Raw genomic sequence first — 24150 nt, forward strand, 5'->3', positions numbered from 1 at the left:
TGATCTACAATGCCGTTTTTACCTTTTTGTGTCTGAGCACCATGTCCGGATGCAATGCTTTGTTTGCAATGTTCACACATGACGGGATCATCTTGTCACACGTGAGCATCACTTGTTCATTTTTGAGGATTGGTTCTGGTTTGTGTTTCCATGATTGTTCTGGGACCAGGTTGTTGAAATGTTAACAGATTTGCCAGTGGATTACTCTGCATATGCTGTCATGTCTCTCTGTGTACAGCTGTTCCGACATGAGCTTTTTACATCCCGAAAGGAGGTGGCTGCAACTTTCTGTTTCTTCCCAACAAAACCTGCATTTGTCCGATTGGCTCAATCCCACCATTTTTTTTTTTAAGGCATTCGTGTAATGTCCTTGGTCTTGGGTACTGATGACGACTCGTTCTCCATCCCAACTAATTTGATCCCTTCTCAGTCATTCCAATGAACTGTTCTTGTTGATCCCTGTCCTGTCAAGCTACTTTTTTTTTTAATCTTCCTGCTCTTTTGTCATTCTCCCATTTGTCGGAGTATATCTGCTGATATATATATATATATATATATATATATATATATATATATATATATATATATATATTTTTGTAGTTTTCCTTTTTTCTTTTCAATCATTGGGGCTATGTTTGTTTCTGTTTCGTTTTCCTGTGTAGTAGCCATAATTTGCATCTCTGTCTTTGGAAGTTTGTTGCTAAATGGATTGAGGATCCCTTTTCTGCTGTGTTGTGTTTTTTGCTTGTGTTCAAATCTCATCCGAGAGTCTGTTGAGCTCTTTACATACTCCGCTCGTCCGACACATGATATTCTGTGCACTTGATTAAGCTCCATCTAACCATCTCCTCCTTCTCACCTCGGTAAGTACAACCTCATTATTCAGTGGTTTTTGTGGAATATCTTGTGAATAGTTTGAAGTTTCCTTGTTTTGGAATCTAAATTGTTGATCTCCAATTGTGGCCAGTTTATAATTGCACAGCTATTTTTGGAATACCGGCACTGCAAGTTGGTTTATAGCTTTGGTTTTGTTTCACGGGGAGAGGGATGACTTCAGAATTAGTCTTATTCATCATAAGTACTCTTTACTGATTGTTTTATGCATTTTTTTTGTTGTTCCTGGGGGCCTTCTTTTATTCCGAAGTATTTGAAGATGCTTCGTTTTCTAGTTCCTGTATTGTTGTGCTTTCATCGATTGAGATATTGTCTGTTCTTTTTGTTTTTCCTTGTATAAATGTGCACTTCGCACATTTGTCAAGACCAAACTCCATTCAGTTGTCCTCAGAATACTGCTTTACTAGTTTCAGTTGATTTCTTATCATTTGTGGCAAAGAGCTTTAGATCATCCATGTACATACAGTAGGTATGTTACCTTTGTTTCTTTAGTCATTTTTCTGTTAGATATCAGATTGTATCCATGCCCTTGTTCATTGATGAGGTTACTCAGTGGTCCAATGGGTCCTGGATGTGTCAACTGTATGTCATCAGTGGTTTAACTTAAAAATTATGCTCCCTACTTATCGAAGGAGTTTTAAAGTGCAACTCACTTGGTCAACCAACAAGGCAAACATGAAGACCAAGGAGCTTTCCAAAGAAATCAGACATAAAGTGGTGGAGAAGCACCGTTCAGGAGAGGATTAGAAGAAGATTTCAAAGTCACTCGTTATCCCTTTGAGTATGGAGTAATCCATCATTAAGAAGTGGAAGATGTATTATATCACCCAGATCAGGTCACCTATCCAAACTCCGCAGCCGAGCAAGCAGGAAACTGGTTTGGGATGTCACCGTAAATCCAACAATGACTTTGAAAGATCTGTAAAGCTCTACATCTGAGATGGGGTCAGTGTTCATCAATCAACAATATCCCATTCCCTTCACAAAGGTGGCCTCTATGGAGAGGTGGCACGGAGGAACCCATTACTGAAGAAGACGCAACTAAAAGCTCGTGTGGAGTTTGCAAAAAAGCATCTTTTTGACACTGCAGGCATGTAGACAAGTTTTGTGGTCATAAGAGACAAAAAAAATGAACTTTTTGGTCTTATAGCGTTAAATCTGGTGCAACTCTAACACTGCGCACCACCCAGTCAACATCATCCCTTCTGTCATGCATGGTGTGGCAGCGTCATGTAATGAAGCTGCTTTTCATCAGCAGGGACTAGTAAGCTTGTCAGGATAGAAGGGACAATGGACAGTGCAAAGTGCAAGAGAATCCTTGATGAAAACCTACTTGCAGACTAGTATCAGAGAGTGGTACAAGAGGTTTAAGGAGACTGGAAGTTGTCAAACAGAAAAGTACAGGTCGACCAAGCATAAGTGCAGCAGACATTGAACAGGTAAGTGAATCATTTTAACAAAGTCCCAGAAAATCAATCTGACACATCCAGAGAACTGGGACTATCAACTACCACTACACACAAGAATTTGCATAAAAGACGAAAGATTTATGCCGATAAGGTGCTGATTCTACAGGAACTCAAACCAAATGACGGCCCAAATATAAGGCGTTTGCCTTGGAAATATTCTCAGTTGCATAGACGATGATGAAGATTACCTGAAAAAGGTCATGTTCACAGATGAAGCTTGCTTTCATCTGGGTCAACCAGTCAATCTGGGTCAAGGTCAACCATCTGGGTCAATTTCATTTCCCTTTTCTGGGAAGGTCAACCGGCGAAAAATGAGGATCTTGGGCTCTGAAAACCCCCACGTGATCATTGAACACATACGTGACAGTCCAAAGGTCAATGTGTGGTGTGGCCTTCTTCATGACCACTTGGTGGGTCCGTTTTTCTTCATGGAGGATACAGTGACCTCAACAATTTACATGAACATGTTGGAAGGATTCACCTTCCCACAGATTGAAGACCTGCAACCCGATATCATTTTTCAACAGGACGGTGCTCCTCCTCATTGGGCCTTGTCATTCGAGCCGTCCTGAATGAAAAATTTCCAGACCACTCAGCCTTCTCCCAAACATCAGCAAGATTATGGAATCCATCATCGCTTCAGACATTAAATCCATCCTCTTCTCTAATGGCTCGATTTCTGATCATTGATTCGGATTCAGACTCGGTCACTCCACCCTGGATATGCTGCAGCTGCTCTCCCAACAATGGATGGAGGTCCTCAATGCCAGACATGAAATCAGAGCCATCTCCCAAGACATATTGCATGCCTTCAATATGGTCTGGCACCCTGCTCTGCTCACCAAACTCTCTTCCTCTGGTATCCAAGGACATCTCCACTCATGGCTCGCAACCTTCCTCTCCTATCACTGCCAATGTGTGATCCTTCGTGGAGTTCTCTCATTCCCTCTTCCTGTCCAGTATGGAGTTCCTCAAGGCAATGTTCTGAGCCCTGTTCTTTTTCTGATTCTCATCAATGATCTTTCTGACTCTGGAAAATCCTCTTTATCTCTGTGCTGATGACTCCACCCTCTCATTGAGGTTTTCCAGTTGCCAATTGAAATTCATCCTATCATCCCTCAGGTCAGCAAGCAGCAGCCTTTTCACCCTCTGCAGATCTGGATATAATCACAAACTGGTCCAACATGTGGAACATGTCTTCCAATCCTGACAAATCTCACACTCTCACTGTGTCTGTCTGAAAGGACCATCTGGAAAACATCCCCCCTCCCCCATCTACTTTCTCAACAATCCTCTTGAAAAAGTCCTTTCATTCAAGTTTATGGGTCTCACGATCTGCCATGATCTTTCCTGGAAAGCTTCCAAGCTGGCCTCCAAAGCCAGTCGCCATCTGGGCATCCTCCATCGTGTGAAGTCCTTCCTTGGTATGCATGAGGTCTTGACCATGTACAAAGCTTTCATCCACAGCCTGATGGAGTATTGCTCTTCCTTCTGGGCTGGTGCCGCCACCTCTCACCTTTCTTGGCCTCACGCTGTGGAAACCAAGGCATTTAGGATCATTGGTATCTCCCGCAATGAGGCTGAGTCTTTGGGTCTCTCACTCTCCCATGGCAGGCAGGTCGGTGGTCTCTCTGTCTTCTTCCATATCCTCTCCGGTCTCGCCCCTCCCCCCCCCCGGTGCTCTATCTGAGACACATCCCCTCCACATTTCCACAGGGCACTGAAGGTCCTCCAGCAACCTCCTACTGGTAAAACCACCAAAATCAAGAATCACTGCTCACGTTCACTCTTTCATTCCTCTTTTTTTTCACGCCTTTGGAACAAACTCCCACACTCTTTTCAATCCCACCCTTCCTTCCAGGTCTTCAAAAACAGCTGTTCATCACCACTTCTTATCTTCCTCCATCCAAAATAAAACCACGATCGTTTCTACCCCTGCTAATTAAATCCACCCAAAACCCACCTCCTTCAAATTCCCTGCTTTCCCTCCTGAAAATCCCTGTAAGGACCTGAAAGTCCCTGTCGTGCCCATCATGTTTGCCCTGTGTACCCCACCTCATCCCCATCCCTCTCCCTTCCACAGATCTCCTGATGTCTCTGTTCCACAGTTTTTTCCTTCCCTCTCTCGCCCCGCTTGCCTCCTGTTCCCCTTGTTATGCGTTTCTGTGTGTTAGCTCTCATGTGAGCCTCGACAGTGGAAACAAACAAAAAACAACCTTTTAATATATCGAGAGATATATATATATATATATATATATATTGTTACAGATTCGCGCCCGCCGGCGTGCTGACGGCCACGTAACTCGAATCGCGGCACGTCGCCCACCGGACGGACAATCCAGTCGTGACCCTCTCGGACTAACGCCGGGAACCAGTCACGGGTGGACCTTTCGGTCTCACCGCGATCGAGCCAATCAGCCCCCGCGTGGGATAGGGTTGCTCGCCAAATTCGACCTACCTAAGTACCCACACGGAGGGTAGACCGGGCGATCGCACCTCGCCGCAGGTCGACTTCGGACACGGGCCACTTAAGCGACCCGTTCCGTACTATCGGGATAACCGAGCGGTGTTATCGTCGGCCTCGACGGTTCGATTAATTATCGGGCGTATTCAGCCCACTACCAACCCTTTACGTGAAGTAAGATGGGGATTCAATAGAGGAAAAGACGAAGCGAAGCGGGAGAACAGTTCAATAATAAAGCACATTTATTCGCGATGAACGGAAAGCACACATATTCAATTCCACCAAAAGCACATAGAAAAGGAAAAGAAACACAATGCAATTTTACACAAAAAGCAAATGCGACAATGCAGATCTAATACCGACTACGCGAGCACACGGCAACACTTATACAATTTTACTTCACAGACGGCGCCGACAACACATATCCAAAACCAAGAAAAAGAACACCCTCAAGGATGAGGCGGGCCTGAGGCCGAGACCGGGTCGGGCCTACCCGTCTGGTGATGAGACGCGGAGCGGCGATGGTGCCTCAACTCCGCGGGCCTCGCGGGCAGTGTCTGGTAGGGGGTGGGAAAGGGGCCCCCTTGGTCGCACTATCTCAGCGCGGGGGGAAACAGGAGGGGGTTGCTGATGCTCGGGGGAAAGGAGGATTTTTACTCTGCCTCGAGTCCCGCGACGAGCGTCTCCACCTCGGCCAGGTCGCGCCGTCGGCCTCCCTGGTGTGCAGCTCCCGGCACGACGCGAGCACCCCCTCGTCTGCCCTCGCCGCCTCTCCACAGCTCCGTCCTCTTCGCTCCGACTCCAACGCACACGACGACGACGACGACGACGACGACGACGACGACCAACTCCTTCTTGCTTCTTCTTCCCAACTCCACCGACTGCGAAGTCTTAACTCAGCTCTACTGACGAACGCGGCCGCTTATATCAGCCCCGTGGCTTCGCCTTTGACCCCCTGCCTTCGACCTTTCACCTCGCTCCCCATTGGCCCGAGAAAAAGTGGGCGTGAATGCATTTTGATCCATGAATTTGCATATAGCGACCGCCCTCCAACGCCCTGGAGGCGGGGCCAAATCGCCCCTCGCTCACCGATTGGACGGAACAAAAGTGGGCGTGTGTCGTTTTTGATCCGTTTTTGGAGCGGAAAATCCGTGGTTTTGTACACGCTGTTCGGCGCGCGCCCTGCACCAGTCCAACACCGGTACCCACAAGCGGCGCAAGAACGGTGGCGATGCGACGGTTGCGAGGTGTGACGTGAAGCGGCGCTGCGGTGGGTGTTTGATGTTGTGGTTGGTGGTGGTAACAATGGCGGTTGGTCCAAAATAAAGATAGTAAAAGAAAAACGGCTATCCTGAAGAGTCGCAGCATGCATAAATGACATGTATTCCCACTAGACAACGGGTTTGGGCCTAACTACACATATACTTACCGAGATATCTCACCTAAGGGACCTGAATGGTGGTTTGCGAATTTGGTAACCACAACAATATATATATGATCATATATATATATATATATATATGATCATGTATATATATATATATATATATATATATATATATATATATATATATATATATATATATATATATATATATATATATGATCATGTATATATATATATATATATATATATATATATATATATATATATATATATATATATATATATATATATATATATATATATATATATATGATCATGTATATATATATATATATATATATATATATATATATATATGATCATGTATATGTGTGTATGTGTGTGTGTATATATATATATATATATATATATATATATATATATATATATATATATATATATATATATATATATATATATATATATATATATATATATATATATATATATATATATATATGTATATATATATATATATATATATATATATATATATATATATATATATATATATATATGAGCCTGATGTTGGCGCAATGGTTAGGGCAGCGGCTTGGGATCCAAAAGGTCCTGAGTTCAATCCCCGTTGAGCCACTGAATTAATACACCAGGGGGTTCACTCAGCCTGTCATCCTTCCGAGGTCGGCGAAATGAGTACCAGTGTACTGGGCCGGTGTATACCCCGGTTAAAATAGGTGTACCATATCCCTGTGTCGTAAGAGGTGACCAGGGTTGCGTCAGGAAGGACATCCGGCGTAAAACATGTGCCAAATCACTATGCGGATCATACGGATGATCCGCTGTGGCGACCCCGAACGGGACCAGCCGAAAGAAGAAGAAGAAGAAGATGATATATATATATATATATATATATATATATATATATATATATATATATATATATATATATATATATATATATGTAGAGGTGGACAACCGATTTTCTTACCGCAGCCTCTTCTCAGGCAGGTTGCGTCATTTTTCGATCCTCGTGGAGGATCTCTCGTCTTACTCACGTTGTTCTTGTGGCCTTTTTTGTTTCACAGCCTACAGTTTTCATCGAAACTTCCTGAAACTTAGCATATATATGTAAAAATACCCTTCACAGACAGTAACCATCTCTGATTTTGAAAATTCCTCTGAGAGAAAAAAAAGTTATGACGTCAAAATATCTCCACTAATGGAAATCGCCTAAAAAATTATCTCCGAAACTAGGCAAGCTTTTTGAATTCTGTTTGCGGGAATCGAACAGGGCATTAGCACAGATGAATTACCGCACATACGATACATCACTATGACATCATATCAATTTTTATGACGTCATTCCTATTTTTTTGACATTTTTTGTTTCACAACCCAGAGTTTTCATCGGATCTTCGTGAAACTTTCCATGTATATGCAGAAAGCCCACGCGCAGGCAGTAACCATCTCCGATTTTGGAAATTCTTCCGAGAAAAAAAGTTGACGTCATAATATCGCCGCTAATGGAAATCGCCTTTACCATTATCTCCGAAACTAGGCAAGCTGTTTGAATTTTGTTTGCGGGAATCAAGCCGGGCATTAGCACAGATAATTTATTGCAAACCTGATGCATCACAATGACGTCATATTCGTTTTTATGACGTCATCATTAAGAGGACGAGAATCTTAGCTCATTTGTGCTTGTTTTGTTCCATCAAGCAGCTAAGAGTGAGATCTCTCAGCAAGGCCATGGGTAATAGAGAAAAGCTCCATCAGAACTTCAGCATTCAAGGTTACCACAAAGCTCACACAGAAACGTCCAAAAAGTCCTTTTACAGCTCGTTCTAATATGTAACGAAAAGGGTCGTTACATAACGGCTCAGTAAACACCCCCAACCCCGTGTTAAAACTCAATAAAGTGAGTGCAAACAACCGCCCCTCACCCCTCGCCCCACTTCAAACCCCAAACCACATGCGTTTGGTGCGCAATTTTTGAAATGTCCCATTAGATAAGACATCGTTAAGAGGTCGGAGATATCGATAATATTATAAGAAATGAAACATATCTCACCTGTGATTGAATCTTTCTGTGACAAGTAACCAGAAACCATTTGGAAAATCGAAAAAATAATGGTTGCCAAGGTTACCGGCTTCACCCGCTGCGATATCTCGTCACTGAATTTTTACATTGAATTCCGTTTCTACCAATAATACACACTCCAAAAAATATTCTCATTTGAGGTGAGACATCTACGATCAAAAAAAAAAATCAAATCACGACGTTAACTCGGTTCATTTAAACTACATGATGTACGTATATTTAAGGTGCATATTTGTTGAAGTTAGCTAAGATGGTAACGGTTTTTTTTGCAACACACTCTTCTTTCACCCATGAGAGCTATGTCATTAGATGAGCAATAAAATTACCTTTGAATCGATGTGTGGGTTCTGTTTGTACTATGTTCGGTTTTTGAATGATAAGCGCATTTGAGAGGTCACGTGACTCCTTGTTCTTGTTCACCGATCATGCCGATCATGGTCATGTCTTAATTAACAGTTATTGTTTTACATGACGTCTTCTTTGACGTCTCACCTCAAGTGAGTGTGTATTGGTAGAAAAGGGAATTCAGTGTAAATATTCAGTGTGCAGATATCACAGCAGGTGGAGCTGGTAACCTTGGCAACCTTATTCCATTCCACCAGCGAGGACATCCAATCCATGCTTGTTGTACCTCCGAAGTAGTACTTGGGAGTGAGGGTGATATTATGAAAGCTTGGCTGGGAAACTAATTTAGGCACGTTTTGGGCCTACCGCAAGATGGAAGATCATCAAAGTTCTTTCCATGCCAACCGACCATCTACACTGTAGAAGCACCATCTACAAAAGCAAAGTTATGGGAAGTATAGAGAGAGGGCAGGTTGGGGACTGAAGAAGCGATGTGTAGAGGGATAGGTGCCTGTAGATTCTACAGGCACCTATCGTTCTCCACATCGCTTCTTTGGCAATTGAGTATGTATAATGAGAATTGTGCAGAAGTACACCTGCTCGCAAGGCTGCCGGAGGCAGATTTGGGGGACATCATGTTCCAAGAAGTACGAGATCAGCATGATGATGGATGAGAACGTTTGCCCAGGTGCGATGGAAACATGGCCCCCCTCCTCGTGCAAGCGGAAGTGCTTCACAAGATCTCCATCGCGTACTGCAAAGACCACATATCATCAGTGTTGCAATTGTGCCTGGCAACTGGAAAACCTCAAACTGTGGGAACCCTCAAGCAGCTCCCAACATCTGCATTACAATACCATGTTCACTTTTGAAAAGTTAGTCTGTATTGTGGTTAATATCATTCGGATTGCAGATTGGATCAGATCAGGTCGTGAACCATGCTCTATCGTTTACGCGGAGCATCGGTGCTGCCGAAGAAGTCATTATGGCTGGGGTTACAATCCTGGTGAGGTCACCACTTCGACACAGGAGGTTGGGGCAGGAATTTGCAATTTGCTCAGGGTGCTGGCGATAGCTCGCCTACTCTTCACAAAGGATACCGGTGGGACCTGTCATGTCTACCAACTCATGCCAGCAGATGGAATACCCAGTTCAATGTCCATCCGAGGGACGGCACACACATTGATGAATCGTCCTGCCTGTGAAACACCAGTTGATAAGCAGGGTTTAGATTCAAACCCAGGCTAGACAGCTTAGAGGCGAGTGCCATCCTACCAACCATTGCCAATTAAGGTGCTTTAAAATATCAGAAAGTCCCCCCAAAAATACCAAAGTTTTCCGATTCTTGCTTTGCATTGACATTCTCCAAAAAGTCCACCTGGCACGGTCTGATTGGGATTACAAAACGTCACAAGGTGGATCTTTCAAATGACATACTTTCATTTCCCAAAACTAAATTAACCTGCAAGTGTCAAAGGAGGCTATGTGATGGCTATGTACATTATAGTACAAATTTATTTTACGATGTAACATGGCGTTGACATTTATTATCTCACACACGCGAAGCAAAAAGTGTGGTGAAACAATTGGTTCACTTTATCTCTCTGTCTGTCTGTCCACAAATGATGGAGGAACAAATTAGTTTCAATTGAATGTTACATTTTGAACACGAATCGGAACATGAATCGGAAAACGAACCTGCCATTTTACAGCACGTTCGCTCTGAAATCATCCTGATCGTGCATGCACAGAGAGGAGTGAGATTTTTTTATACATTTTTTATTTTTTTACTCTGTTTGCCTGTCTGGCAGTCAAAATTTAAAATCATTCCAAACAGGACACTTATTGTTTTTCAGGATGTCATGAAGGACACAAACAACAGGCACAAATAACTCATGTAACCTGTTAAATGAGAGGGTGTAAAAGATCAACGGCCGTAAACTTCTGAAAAACTTTTTTCTATGACCTTTACAATGAGAAAAATAGGGGAGGAGAGAGAGGGGTAGAGGAGCTAGGAGGTAGGGTGACTGAGGAGGGGTGGGGGAGTTGGGAGGGTGGGGGAAGGGAAGGCAGCGTGAAGGGAGGGGAGAGAAGTGAGAGGAGTTGAGGGAAAGGCAGTGTGAGGGGAGGGTCTGTCCAGACATAACCACCGTTTGTACACGTCCAGATATAACCACCATCCAGACACCTATAGAGATAACCACCATCCGGGCATAACCACTGTCCAGATATGTACGGAGATAACCATCATAGAGATACGTGCGGAGATGACCATCCTCCGGATATGTGCAGAGATAACCACCATACAGGCATAACCACCGTCCAGATATGTTCAGAGACAGAGAGAGACAGAGACAGAGACAGAGACAGAGACAGAGACAGAGACAGAGACAGAGACAGAGACAGAGACAGAGACAGAGACAGAGACAGAGACAGAGACAGAGACAGAGACAGAGACACAGACAGAGAGAGAGACAGAGACAGAGAGAGAGAGAGAGAGAGAGAGAGAGAGAGAGAGAGAGAGAGAGAGAGAGAGAGAGAGAGAGATGGGAAGATGCTGCACTGTGTTAGGAGGGGGTGCAGCAAGTATGGCACAAAGGAAAAGAGAGAGAGGCAAGGGGGTAGTGGGGGTAGGGGAGTTAGCAGAGAATATGTAATGCTTTATGAACAACACACACAATTGTTGTGCGACAGGTGGAAAAAAATTGGGCTCTGTAATTGAGAAAACACGTTAATACGGCGAACGGCTCGAAAACTGGGTGTTATCAAATGTATTTTCCTTTGAAACTCACAAAGAGAAACTATATAACCTTTGGTAAAGCACTGTACCAAGTCATATAAAATAACCAATTGCTATAATAACAGTCACAAGGACGAAGGAAAACATGATTGCTCATATGCTGCTCAGATTTAAAATGAAAACCTCCAAGTTAAGGGATGTAACTTTGCCACCATGGTGCCCCCGAAACCAAGCATGCAGGCACACACACACACCCGTGGAGAGTCCCTAGAGTACAGATTCAAATATACCCATATATGCAGCTCTACCTTGTAGAAACTTCCGAGTTCCGACTGTACATCTCAATTGGGACATGAACTGTACCGCCGTCCACTGTAGGGAACTTGGCAAACGGCTTAAGCACTCAAGCAAGCACTCAAATTAAATGGTTGGCAAGTGATAGCTATGTCCAAATTCGACAAATTAACACCTGTTTTAGTGTCGGAACTGCTGTTAAAGGCCGTCACACCTTGACGATTTAGCCAGCGTATGCCGACGTATGAAAAATTTGTCTAAAACGCTGGCACACGTCGAATACGTTATGGGTAAGTTTTGTATACGTTAAGAGCACGCTGGCATACGTTGTAGTACGCTGGCATACGTCGTAGTACGCCGAGCTGTTAGACAAATTTTCCATGCTTGAAATTTTTCGACGTATGTCAGCGTATGACTCACATGTTCTGCATAACGCTAGCCATAAGTTGTAGGCACGTTACGCGATCGTTGACACATGTTAATTGTAAGTTACTCATAAGTCGAAACACGTCGAGGTAATGGTTAGCGTCAGTGTTCCAGACTCCCTGGTTTTTTTTTTTTTTTCTTCGGTATGACGGTGATGTTAACACTTCGATTTCTAGTGCGGTTATAATAGCGAATGCAGTGAGCTTCATACTTAACACGTGCACATGAGAGAATAGGAAACAACAACAACAACAACAACAACAACAACACAATACCCCTGGCTATTTGGAATCCCTGTCGTTAGCTATGACTTTTGCTTCCGGTTGTTTTTAAACGCTGTGTGGCGTATAAACACGATTGGGTTTTATTTCTATCTTGTGAATATTACTTAACGCGTGCACATGAGAGAATAGGAAACAACAACAACAACAACAACAACACAATACCCTGCCAATTGTAAATCCATGTTGTTAGCTATGACCCTTTTCCTTCCGTTTTTGTTTTGTTTCTGTTTTTTTTTTGTTTCCGGTTTTTGTCATGGGGAATGATGCATGCCGGGAGATAAAGGCATCGTCTGAGACTTGAAAGACCCAAATAATATCAGACATGGTGTATATTTCCTCCACTGATTTTAATAAAGATATCTCCCGCATCATCAAAAAATAATTTTTAATCGTGATTTGTGTTATTTGATCGCTGATTCCGAAGTACGCGGAAATTGCATATACAGTTGTGAACAAGTTGAAGGTAAAGTCAGAAGCGAATGTTAGAAGAATACTACGTTCGCTTCTAGGATTAATTTTTTTAGATGAGATCCTGTTCTCGGCGGTGTAGTTGTCATTGTGAAGGTAATGTTGGGGAATTTTTTTTTTCAGATGAGATCCTGTTCTAGGCAGTGTAGTTGTTGTTGTGAAGGTAATGTAGAGGTATAATGTTGAGGTAATATTTATTTTTGCAGATGAAATCCTGTTCTAGGCGGTGTAGTTGTTGTTGTGAAGGTAATGTTAAGGTAATATTTATTTTTGCAGATGAGATCCTGTTCTAGGCGGTGTAGTTGTCGTTGTGAAGGTAATGTTGAGGTAATATTTATTTTTGCAGATGAGATCCTGTTCTAGGCGGTGTAGTTGTCGTTGTGAAGGTAATGTTGAGGTAATATTTATTTTTGCAGATGAGATCCTGTTCTCGGCGGTGAAGTTGTTGTTGTGAAGGTAATGTAAAGGTAATATTTATTTTTGCAGATGAGATCCTGTTCTCGGCGGTGTAGTTGTTGTTGTGAAGGTAATGTTAAGGTAATATTTATTTTTCCATAGCAAAAAGACGGTTTAATTTGATATATTTAAGAAGCAAATGTAAGAAGAATTCTACGTTCACTTCTTGGCTTTGCCTATTCCATATTATAATATAATTAATAGGCTGCCGCTCAACGATTTAAATCATAACCGCACTAGAAATCGAAGTGTCAACATCACCGTCATACCGAAGAAACAAAAAAACAACAAAAAAACAGGGAGTCTGGAACACTGACGCTAACCATTACTTCGACGTGTTTCGACTTATGAGTAACTTACAGGTAACGTGTGTCGACGTGCGTCAACAATCGTGTAACGCGCCTACAACTTATGGCCAGAATATGCGGAACGTGTGTCATACGCCGAAAAATTATCAACATGCTGAAAATTTGTCGACGTACTACGACGTATGCCAGCGTGCTCTTAACGTATACAAAAAACTTACCCATAACGTATTCGACGTGTGCCAGCATATTTCGGCAAATTTTTCATACGTCGGCATATGCTGGCTAAAACATCAAGGTGTGACAGTGGCTTGACACTTCGATGTCTAGTGCGGTTATGATTTGAATCGTCGAGCCGCAGCCTTTTAATAGCCTACACCACGTGATCGGCGGCGATACACTGCCACGCGCTATGCATAAGTTAGACTATCGTTAGGCATAGGTTGTGAACGCCTACAACACGCTCAGCATTCATTGATATAAGTTATCTATATGTTATCGAAACGTTCTGTGTATGTTACTAATACGTTATGCATACGTCCAACTCATTATGAATACGTCCAAAACTGGAAAAAAAACATCAATAGTTCAGCGTACGCCAGCGTTTTACATACATTTTGATACCTTGCCATACGCTGGCTAAAACGTCAAGGTGTGACAGGGCCCCAAGTTCAATTCTGGAGCTTAATTTTGTAATTCGGCTTAGTTTTAGAAATTCTAGAGGTTATTGCATGTGGAAATGAAATAAAGCAACGAACGCTGAAGTCTCCGGGTGCTTCTAAGCATCGCAATGTACCCAGTGATTTGTAGCTATGATGAACAGGCATTCGATAATATGAGTGAGGAAAGTGAAAAAAAAATTATCATTAAGAAATAGTTGCAACCTGTTCCAAGTCAAGGCAAGGTTGAGCAGGGCAAAAAAACATGGTGGCTTCAGACCCCAGCATGGTTTCCAAGGATACGCCTCAAGTCGTCATAGAGAGCGGTGACTGAGGATGGGCATGATAAAGGATATAATTAAATAAGGCCATTAATTATGCACTGTATTATTGTGATGCATTTTATTAGGAGGGGTGGAGGGAGGATGGGAGAGAGAGCGAGAGAGCGAGAGAGCGAGACTTTTAGGTCCTTTTATGACAAAAGAAAGTATAAAAAGATTTTTAAAAAATTCAATCCAACAAGTTTTTCAATAAACCCACAGAACAAAGGAAAGGATAATCTCCAAGAATGGAAAAAAAAGAAGAAAACAATTTATGTTAAAGTAATCGATGAGCATTAACAACAAGAGAGTTTATACAAACGGATGCTCCAATTGTAAATTTAAAAATAATACATTAGACTTCGAGAAATCCATCAATCAAAACAGAACAAAAAGGAAAAAAGAACACTGTATCGTAGTCCAAAAGACATACAATACCGCAAAGGAAATTACACACACATTTCTAATTCATTCTCGTTAACCTTACACATTTTTCCAACACACCAATTTTCAACAAATCCATTAATATTTGCATTATTACTATAGTAATTGAATTCCAATTTTAGCCTTGTTGAAACCAGGGATTGAAAATACAGGATCACATTACATTGCTCTGGTGGTTTTCCTTTAATTTTTACTTTTCTCGACAAGTAAATTGCTAGTTTAGCCTCCGACAATACATAATTGAAAAACAAAATTAACTTTTCATCTGCCGAAGCGACTCTAAGCCCAAAGATAAAAACCTGGAGGGAAAACCGACCATTTACTCGATCGAATACGTTCTTCAGTAGAATAAAAAGAGCACACAATCGTATGCAATCAACATACCCATGAAACACATCTTCAGTGGTGTTAGAGAAGGGACAGAGAACCGACAAAGTAACATCTACACGGTTTACAAAAATGTTTAACGGTAATGCCTCATGAACAAGTCTCCATTGTAGATCACCTGACCTTTTTGTTGTGGGTGTGTAATACATCGATTTCCATTCAGGTTCAGAGGGGGCGATATCCGGTAACAAGGCTCTCCATCTACTTACTCCCGCTGTCGAAGTGTTTACATTGATAACCGAAAGGCAAGACTGATAGATAAAATTGCTCTCGAGGTTGCCAAAGTGAAAAGAACGACACCCGGCTTGAGACAGAGCAGGACTGTTGAAACTAACCAGTAAATTAGGAATTGAAGGATTATGGGATACCCATTTCACCTCAGTACTCCACTTCAAACCAAGTCTAAGGATGTGTGTATAACTTCAACAAGTACTTGGCTTACAACTCTTATTGACCTGGTACCGGTAATCTCAGCGATTTCCTTGGCGGATTTCCAGGCATGATTGGAAGAGTCACGAAGATGCAAAACATTTTTGATACCACTTGTAATAAAGTTTTGGGGAAAAAACCGACTTTTGGGAACATTCGGAAAAAGTAGGTTTAAAAACAAGGATTCTCCTGCAAATATTTGAACATCATATGACTCCTTCTGGCGGGTCACCACTGCAGCTTGCCAAGCATTTAGTAGACTTTGATAAAACAGAGGGAGGTGAGACGCATCAACTTTTGAGGCTCCATCAAAATCAGCTCAAGGCCATAACCGAGCGTTCCAGCCTGTCTCAGAATTTGCTGTGTTGTGGGGCGCCAGGGCAGTTTTTCACATTGAGCAGTCGCTGGATTGATTTCAGCTGAAAAGCCATCAGTCGACATTTCACGTCAATGAGCCCTTGGCCACCTCCGGACAGGGGTCGACAAAGTACATCCCACCTCAACCAGTGATGACCTCCCCAAAATAAATTAACCAGTATCTGCTGAATATCCTTTAGTAAGCTGTCCGGTAGCTGTAGGCAGATGAATCTATGCCACAATACAGAGGCGACTGAGGTGTCAACAATCAGTATACGGCCTCTGAAGGACATTTGTGGAAGGAAACGTTTCCATTTTTGCAAACGTTTGGTCACGTCATCTATCATTCCTTCCCAATTCATGAGAGAATACAGGTAAGGACCAACGTAAACCCCAAGATACTTGACCCCTTCTCTTTCCCAACTTAGACCTTTGGGAAGTCAGTGAGGTGGTGCCAAAGGAGGCCTACCGGATGTACGAGTGACAGTAGACACCCACAAGGCTTTGCTCTTTTGCAAGTTGACCTTCAGGGATGAAGCCTGATGAAACAAACATAGGGATTCGAGGAGAGTGGTTAGGTCTTCATCGTTCCTAATTATTACGCAGATATCATCAGCGTATGCAGATACTATGATATAGTGCTCCTCTGGGGAAGGTACAAAGCCAGAGAGTGAGAGTCTAAGATTAATGAGAAGTGGCTCGAGTAAAAGGCTAAACAGTAACCCTGACAACGGACAGCCTTGCCGAACGCCCCTCTGAACCTGAAAAGGAGAACAGAGAAAATTGTTTACTTTGCATAAGTTTGATATATTGTTGTATAATAATTTAACCAAACATATAAACTTTTCACCAAAACCAAATTTTTGCAAAACATGAAACATGTAGGTGTGATCAACACTGTCAAAGGCCTTTTCAATGTCTAAAAAAGTAGTCCAACCCCGTCTTCCTTAAGGTCACAATCAATCAAATCTCTGATTAAGAAGATGTCAGAGATTGATCTTCCTGGAATACAGTAACTCTGATCAGCATGAACAACAGTTCCAATTACACTCTTCAGCCGATTGGCAAGAAGTTTGGACAAAATTTTATAGTCCGAGCACAGCAATAAAATGGGACGCCAGTTCTCGACCCGCCGGAGATCTCCGCCTTTAAGGAGGAGGGAAACCACCGCTCTTCTACAGCTGAGAGGCAATATGCCAGATCGTACGCTTTCTTGCAGGACCAGCAGTACTTCTGGACCTAGAATATCCCAAAACGCTGCAAAAAAAATAAACTGGAAGGCCATCAATCCCAAGAGTTTTTCCATGCTCAAGGCTAATCAGAGCTGTACAGGGTTCCTCCAGGGTGGGCGGCACTTCAAGACATTGACGCTGGTCACAACTCAAAACAGGTACACGATTGGTCATATTCACATCAATATCTTTGTTCATGGATTTATCCGCAAATAATTCAGAAAAGAAACCTTTTACAAGCATTTTTCCAACACCCTCATTTTGTGTAATGTTCCCTGTGGTATCTATCAGGGAAATAATCCGCCTTTGGGACTTCTTAAAACCTTCCAACCGAAAAAAAAAACTTTTTGTTGGAGTGTCAGAAAACTTCACATTTTGAATTCTAAGTCTGACTGACATCCCCATCACTCTCTCGTGATTCAGTTCTCTTGGATATGCTTTTTTTCCAGTAATAACTTAATTTTCCTACCGCTTTGAGATTCGGCTAATTCTCTCTCTAAATGCAAAATTTCAGTTTGTAAAAGTGAAACCTGAATTTTATTCATACTTGTGGAGAACGACTTAAAACATTGGCAAAAAACACGGATTTTGGTTTTAGCATTGTCCCACCATAACGGAACAGAAGAGTAGAAAGATTTTCTATGAACAAGTGTTTTCCAAAAACAACGAAATGCTTCAGTTAAAGAGCAATCTTCTAATAGGCTGGTATTGAAAGTCCAATAAGCACTTTTATGAACCAACCGAGAAGATAGGCCAAGCACTACCAGGTGGTGATCAGAGAAACCGGAAGGGAAATGTTCACAAGATACCAGTACATTTCTGTACGTAGAATTTATATACCATCGATCAAGTCGAGCGAGCGTGATCAACCCGTTAGCACACCGGCACCACGTGTATTGAGAGACTGTCGAGTGCCGTATGTGCCATGCGTCAAGCAGACCAAGTGATGTGAAACAACGAGAGATATCTTTATGCGCTTCGGGATGTGGTTCTCATGTGTTTCTATCTAGATTTGGTTCAAACGTACAGTTAAAATCTCCTCCAATACAAACACAATGATCAAGAGGTATCACGTGAAGATTATAAGCCAAACGTGTGAAAAAGTCTTTACGAGCTACACTGCTACAAGGAGCATATAGATTGAGTAAGGTGAGGTGAAATCCTCGATAAACCAACTCCAAGGATGCCAAGTGCCCTTTGCCCGTTCTAGTACTTTCCATGAAATAGTTACTCAGTAGAGCGCATACCTTCGCCAACGCTACATTTCCCCCCCCCCCTCCAGAAACCGTTGATTGTGAGGGTATTTAATCCCATACCACATCTGCCATCTCATATGTGTTATGATGGCTTAAAAACATTAAATTTCCTGAGTCATATCGTATTTCACAAGATTTGGCATTGAATTCACAACATTTTGGCATTGGTTGCATGCAAATTGGATAAAAATCGACCGCACTATGGCAAAATGACGATTTTGACCTTTTCATGACCTCGACCTTGACCTTTGTACTCTTAATTTTGTAATTGGTATAAGAGTGTGGGGAACAGAACAGTCAACATTTTGGTGTTTTTTTTTTTCATGCAAATCGGATAAGAATTGACCGTGTTATGACTAAAACCGCACATTTTGCAATGTTCTGACCCCCCCTGACCTTTGACTCCCAATCGCTAATAAGGGTTATTATGTCATTGTGTCATGTCACATATCACAAGATGGGGCATTAAATTCTGAACATTTTGGCATTAGTTGCATGCAAATTGGATACAAATTGACTGCGCTATGGTAAAAAGACGATTTTGACCTTTTCATGACCTTGACGTTAACCTTTGACCCGATCGCTCCCAAAATCTAATCAAATGGTCCTCGGATAATAACCAATCATCCCACAAAATTTGCTGCGACTCAGTTCAATACTTTTGGAGTTATGCGAATAACAAACAAACAAACAAACAAACAAACAAGCAAACACACATATTCACAAATAAATAAATACACAGCGATCAAAACATAACCTTCGCAACAAAGTTTGCGAAGGTAACAAGAGTCGGGAACAAACCCTGGACGAAGCAAAAACGCCACTCCTGCAGAAACAGAGGACAGATTGCTAAAGAAACACTGTCCTTTATTAAGACGAAGCCAATCAGACTGTGCAGTCTCCGTTATATGTGTTTCTTGCATTAAGCAGACATCAATATGTTTCTGAAACACTAAGTTCTTAACTTGGACCCTATGCAAATGGTTGGCACCACCTCCATTGATGTTTAAGGTGCCACACAACACTTCTTTTCTTTTCATCCTATATCGAGGAAATTTGGCTGCTGTTGTGTTCTCACTTTAGTAATAAGTTTCCTTAGCGTATGAGTTTGAGGTTTTGTCATTCCAAAATCTTCGTGATTTTTAATTAGAAACCTTGCCGTTTGCAGGAAGGCAGGCAAGTCAGGAAAATGTTTCTGAATGTTGACTTTCCGCTGCCTAAACGTCTCATTTAGAAAGCTCACAATGCGCTGGGGAGATACTTCAGAGTGATCAGATGACGAGTGGGACAGATCCGCCACCTCTATGCTATCCTCTGAATCAGACAATCCAGATAAGAACCCGTCAGGTTCACAAAATTCATTCTGATCTTTTATCATCTCATTTAGGAGCGATTCTAAGGGATCTACCGGGAGATGTGGAGTAGCTATTCGCGAACACTGATTTGCACTCTCCTTGACCTGAGATACAACTGCTAAAGCGTCCTCTTGTACCTCTTCATCGGGTACCTCTACCGGAGTCACAGAGACTGTAATCTGAATACTTGTGGTGAGACTATGAGGAGTCAAACCACAATTCAGTTCAGGCTCTGGAAAGACTGTTGTTGGTGATGATTCATCCGTACGTTCTGCAGACGTTTCACCACCAATAACCAACTCAGTTTCACCACCGTTTGAAGGAACATTGCCACATTGCATTTTTTGGATTATACTCTCGTCTTGAGGTTCCTCAGTTACATTACTCGTATCTAGTACGACTACCTTGGAGGAACTAGTGCATTCACGTGAAGTAGATGCTTTAGGTTTCTTTTTCACGGTTACAAAACCATCTTTTTCATCCTCGCCATGCAAGGAAACGGTATCATTGGAAACATTTGCGATACCGGCCGTCACCTCCTCACGAGGTATCACCTCTTCCGCACCCAGAGGTATCACCTCTTCCGCACCCAGAGGTATCACCTCTTCCGCACCCAGAGGTATCACCTCTTTCACGCCCAGAGGTATCACCTCTTCCACGCCCAGAGGTATCACCTGTTCCACACCCAGAGGTATCACCTGTTCCGCACCCAGAGGTATCACCTGTTCCGCACCCAGAGGTATCACCTCTTCCGCACCCAGAGGTATCACCTCTTTCGCACCCAGAGGTATCAGCTGTTCCACACCCAGAGGTATCACCTCTTTCGCACCCAGAGGTATCACCTGTTCCACACCCAGAGGTATCACCTGTTCCACACCCAAAGGTATCACCTGTTCCACACCCAGAGGTATCACCTCTTCCACACCCAGAGGTATCACCTGTTCCACACCCAGAGGTATCACCTGTTCCACACCCAAAGGTATCACCTGTTCCACACCCAGAGGTATCACCTGTTCCACACCCAGAGGTATCACCTGTTCCGCACCCAGAGGTATCACCTCTTTCGCACCCAGAGGTATCAGCTGTTCCACACCCAGAGGTATCAGCTGTTCCACACCCAGAGGTATCACCTGTTCCGCACCCAGAGGTATCACCTCTTTCGCACCCAGAGGTATCAGCTGTTCCACACCCAGAGGTATCAGCTGTTCCACACCCAGAGGTATCACCTCTTCTGTCCCACGAGATCGGCGGTCATTACCGGTTTTACAATTGACATCGACATGTTCCGATTCTCCACATCTTTTGCACAATGAGCTTTTGGACAAAATCTCTTTAAATGGCCAAAGTTCCCACAATGAAAACACGTTAATGTCGCCGATGAAGCAAACATGTGGTAATCGCGATCGTCGATTCTAACCTTGAGGGAAACCTTCAATCCCGTGTCGTCTCCTCGGTCCGGAGGCTCCATGTTCACCCGGCGCCGGAAACTCCTCACGTGGTTCGCTTTTCATGGCGACACCCAAGGGGGATCATGGAGATTGGAGAAACGATCGTTCCGTAACGAGACAACATGGACAGAATCTCTTCACTCGGCACGAATGGAGGACAATTTGAAACGACAATTTTCATTGCGGGGACATCCATGGGGGGGACGCCATCACGAAACGACCACTCTGTGTGCATAAACCGGCGCTCACGACGTCGTGAACAAAACGTTCATCCGACACGAAAACCACCACTTTCTGGTTCGTACGTGACGCGGCCCGAACGTGGTCAACACCGATAACATGGCCGACCGCCAACACGATCTGTTCGGTGAGACACAAACCAGGCCGTTTTTTCTGGTCAGTGGTTCGGACGGAGCATCTCACTGCGGACGAGCGGCCGCCATGTTTTACACACACGACGCGCCACGTCCTCCTCACTCAGGAAGGGGAAGTCACAAAAACACTCAAACTTTTCCCAACCTTGGGAAAGGGAGCGCGAACCGAACAAAATAAGGAAAGATAAGCGAAATAAAAAGCAAAAAAAAAGGTTTTAAAGCGAAAAGGTTTTTAGATTTTGAGAACGAGGAACAGGGCACCTCCCGGAAAACCGACGATACCCTGAGAAAGCGGCGGGACGAGCTATCTCACTCCTCTACACAGAGGGGAAACACGGGGAACAACCCACAAACATAACACGAACACAGAGGGGAAACACGGGGAACAACCCACAAACATAACACGAACACAGAGGGGAAACACGGGGAACAACCCACAAACATAACACGAACACAGAGGGGGAACACGGGGAACAACCCACAAACATAACACGAACACAGAGGGGAAACACGGGGAACAACCCACAAACATAACACGAACACAGAGGGGAAACACGGGGAACAACCCACAAACATAACACGAACACAGAGGGGGAACACGGGGAACAACCCACAAACATAACATGAACACAGAGGGGAAACACGGGGAACAACCCACAAACACAACACGAACACAGAGGGGAAACACGGGGAACAACCCACAAACATAACACGAACATAGAGGGGAAACACGGGGAACAACCCACAAACATAACACGAACACAGAGGGGAAACACAGGGAACAACCCACAAACATAACACGAACACAGAGGGGGAACACGGGGAACAACCCACAAACATAACATGAACACAGAGGGGAAACACGGGGAACAACCCACAAACACAACACGAACACAGAGGGGAAACACGGGGAACAACCCACAAACATAACACGAACACAGAGGGGAAACACGGGGAACAACCCACAAACATAACACGAACACAGAGGGGAAACACGGGGAACAACCCACAAACATAACACGAACATAGAGGGGAAACAACTCAAAAACATAACACGAACACAGAGGGGAAACACGGAGAACAACCTACAAACATAACACGAACACAGAGGGGAAACACGGGGAACAACCCACAAACACAACACGAACACAGAGGGGAAACACGGGGAACAACCCACAAACATAACACGAACATAGAGGGGAAACAACTCAAAAACATAACACGAACACAGAGGGGAAACACGGAGAACAACCTACAAACATAACACGAACACAGAGGGGAAACACGGGGAACAACCCACAAACACAACACGAACACAGAGGGGAAACACGGGGAACAACCCACAAACATAACACGAACACAGAGGGGAAACACGGGGAACAACCCACAAACATAACACGAACACAGAGGGGAAACACGGGGAACAACCCACAAACATAACACGAACACAGAGGGGAAACACGGGGAACAACCCACAAACATAACATGAACACAGAGGGGAAACACGGGGAACAACCCACAAACACAACACGAACACAGAGGGGAAACACGGGGAACAACCCACAAACATAACACGAACACAGAGGGGAAACACGGGGAACAACCCACAAACATAACACGAACACAGAGGGGAAACACGGGGAACAACCCACAAACATAACACGAACACAGAGGGGAAACACGGGGAACAACCCACAAACATAACACGAACACAGAGGGGAAACACGGGGAACAACCCACAAACACAACACGAACACAGAGGGGAAACACGGGGAACAACCCACAAACATAACACGAACACAGAGGGGAAACACGGGGAACAACCCACAAACATAACACGAGCACAGGGGGGAAGCACGGGGAACAACCCACAAACATAACACGAACATAGAGGGGGAACAACTCAAAAACATAACACGAACACAGAGGGGAAACACGGAGAACAACCTACAAACATAACACGAACACAGAGGGAAACACGGGGAACAACCCACAAACACAACACGAACACAGAGGGAAACACGGGGAACAACCCACAAACATAACACGAACATAGAGGGGAAACAACTCAAAAACATAACACGAACACAGAGGGGAAACACGGAGAACAACCTACAAACATAACACGAACACAGAGGGGAAACACGGGGAACAACCCACAAACACAACACGAACACAGAGGGGAAACACGGGGAACAACCCACAAACATAACACGAACATAGAGGGGAAACACGGGGAACAACCCACAAACATAA

General features: G+C 43.5%; 1 protein-coding gene across 6 annotated transcripts in view; it reads right to left on the reverse strand.

The window, feature by feature from the left end:
• LOC147024874 (tyrosine-protein kinase Src42A-like) overlaps window positions 1–24150 on the reverse strand; it is a 90467-nt gene that overhangs the window by 56100 nt on the left and 10217 nt on the right. For 3 of the 6 annotated variants that reach the window (XM_085885218.1, XM_085885224.1, XM_085885222.1), the window contains exon 3: window positions 9257–9414. In XM_085885218.1, coding sequence (XP_085741344.1) covers window positions 9257–9414 — 158 coding nt within the window. Of the gene's footprint in view, window positions 1–9256; window positions 9415–16698; window positions 16769–21489; window positions 22256–24150 lie in introns of those variants that run through there. The other 3 variants (XM_085885220.1, XM_085885219.1, XM_085885221.1) reach the window with 3 other exon arrangements.

This window comes from Eptatretus burgeri, chromosome 6 (assembly GCF_056783735.1).
Source record: "Eptatretus burgeri isolate ZD-2024b chromosome 6, Ebu_testis_v1, whole genome shotgun sequence".
NCBI classification, from domain to species: Eukaryota; Metazoa; Chordata; class Myxini; order Myxiniformes; family Myxinidae; genus Eptatretus; species Eptatretus burgeri.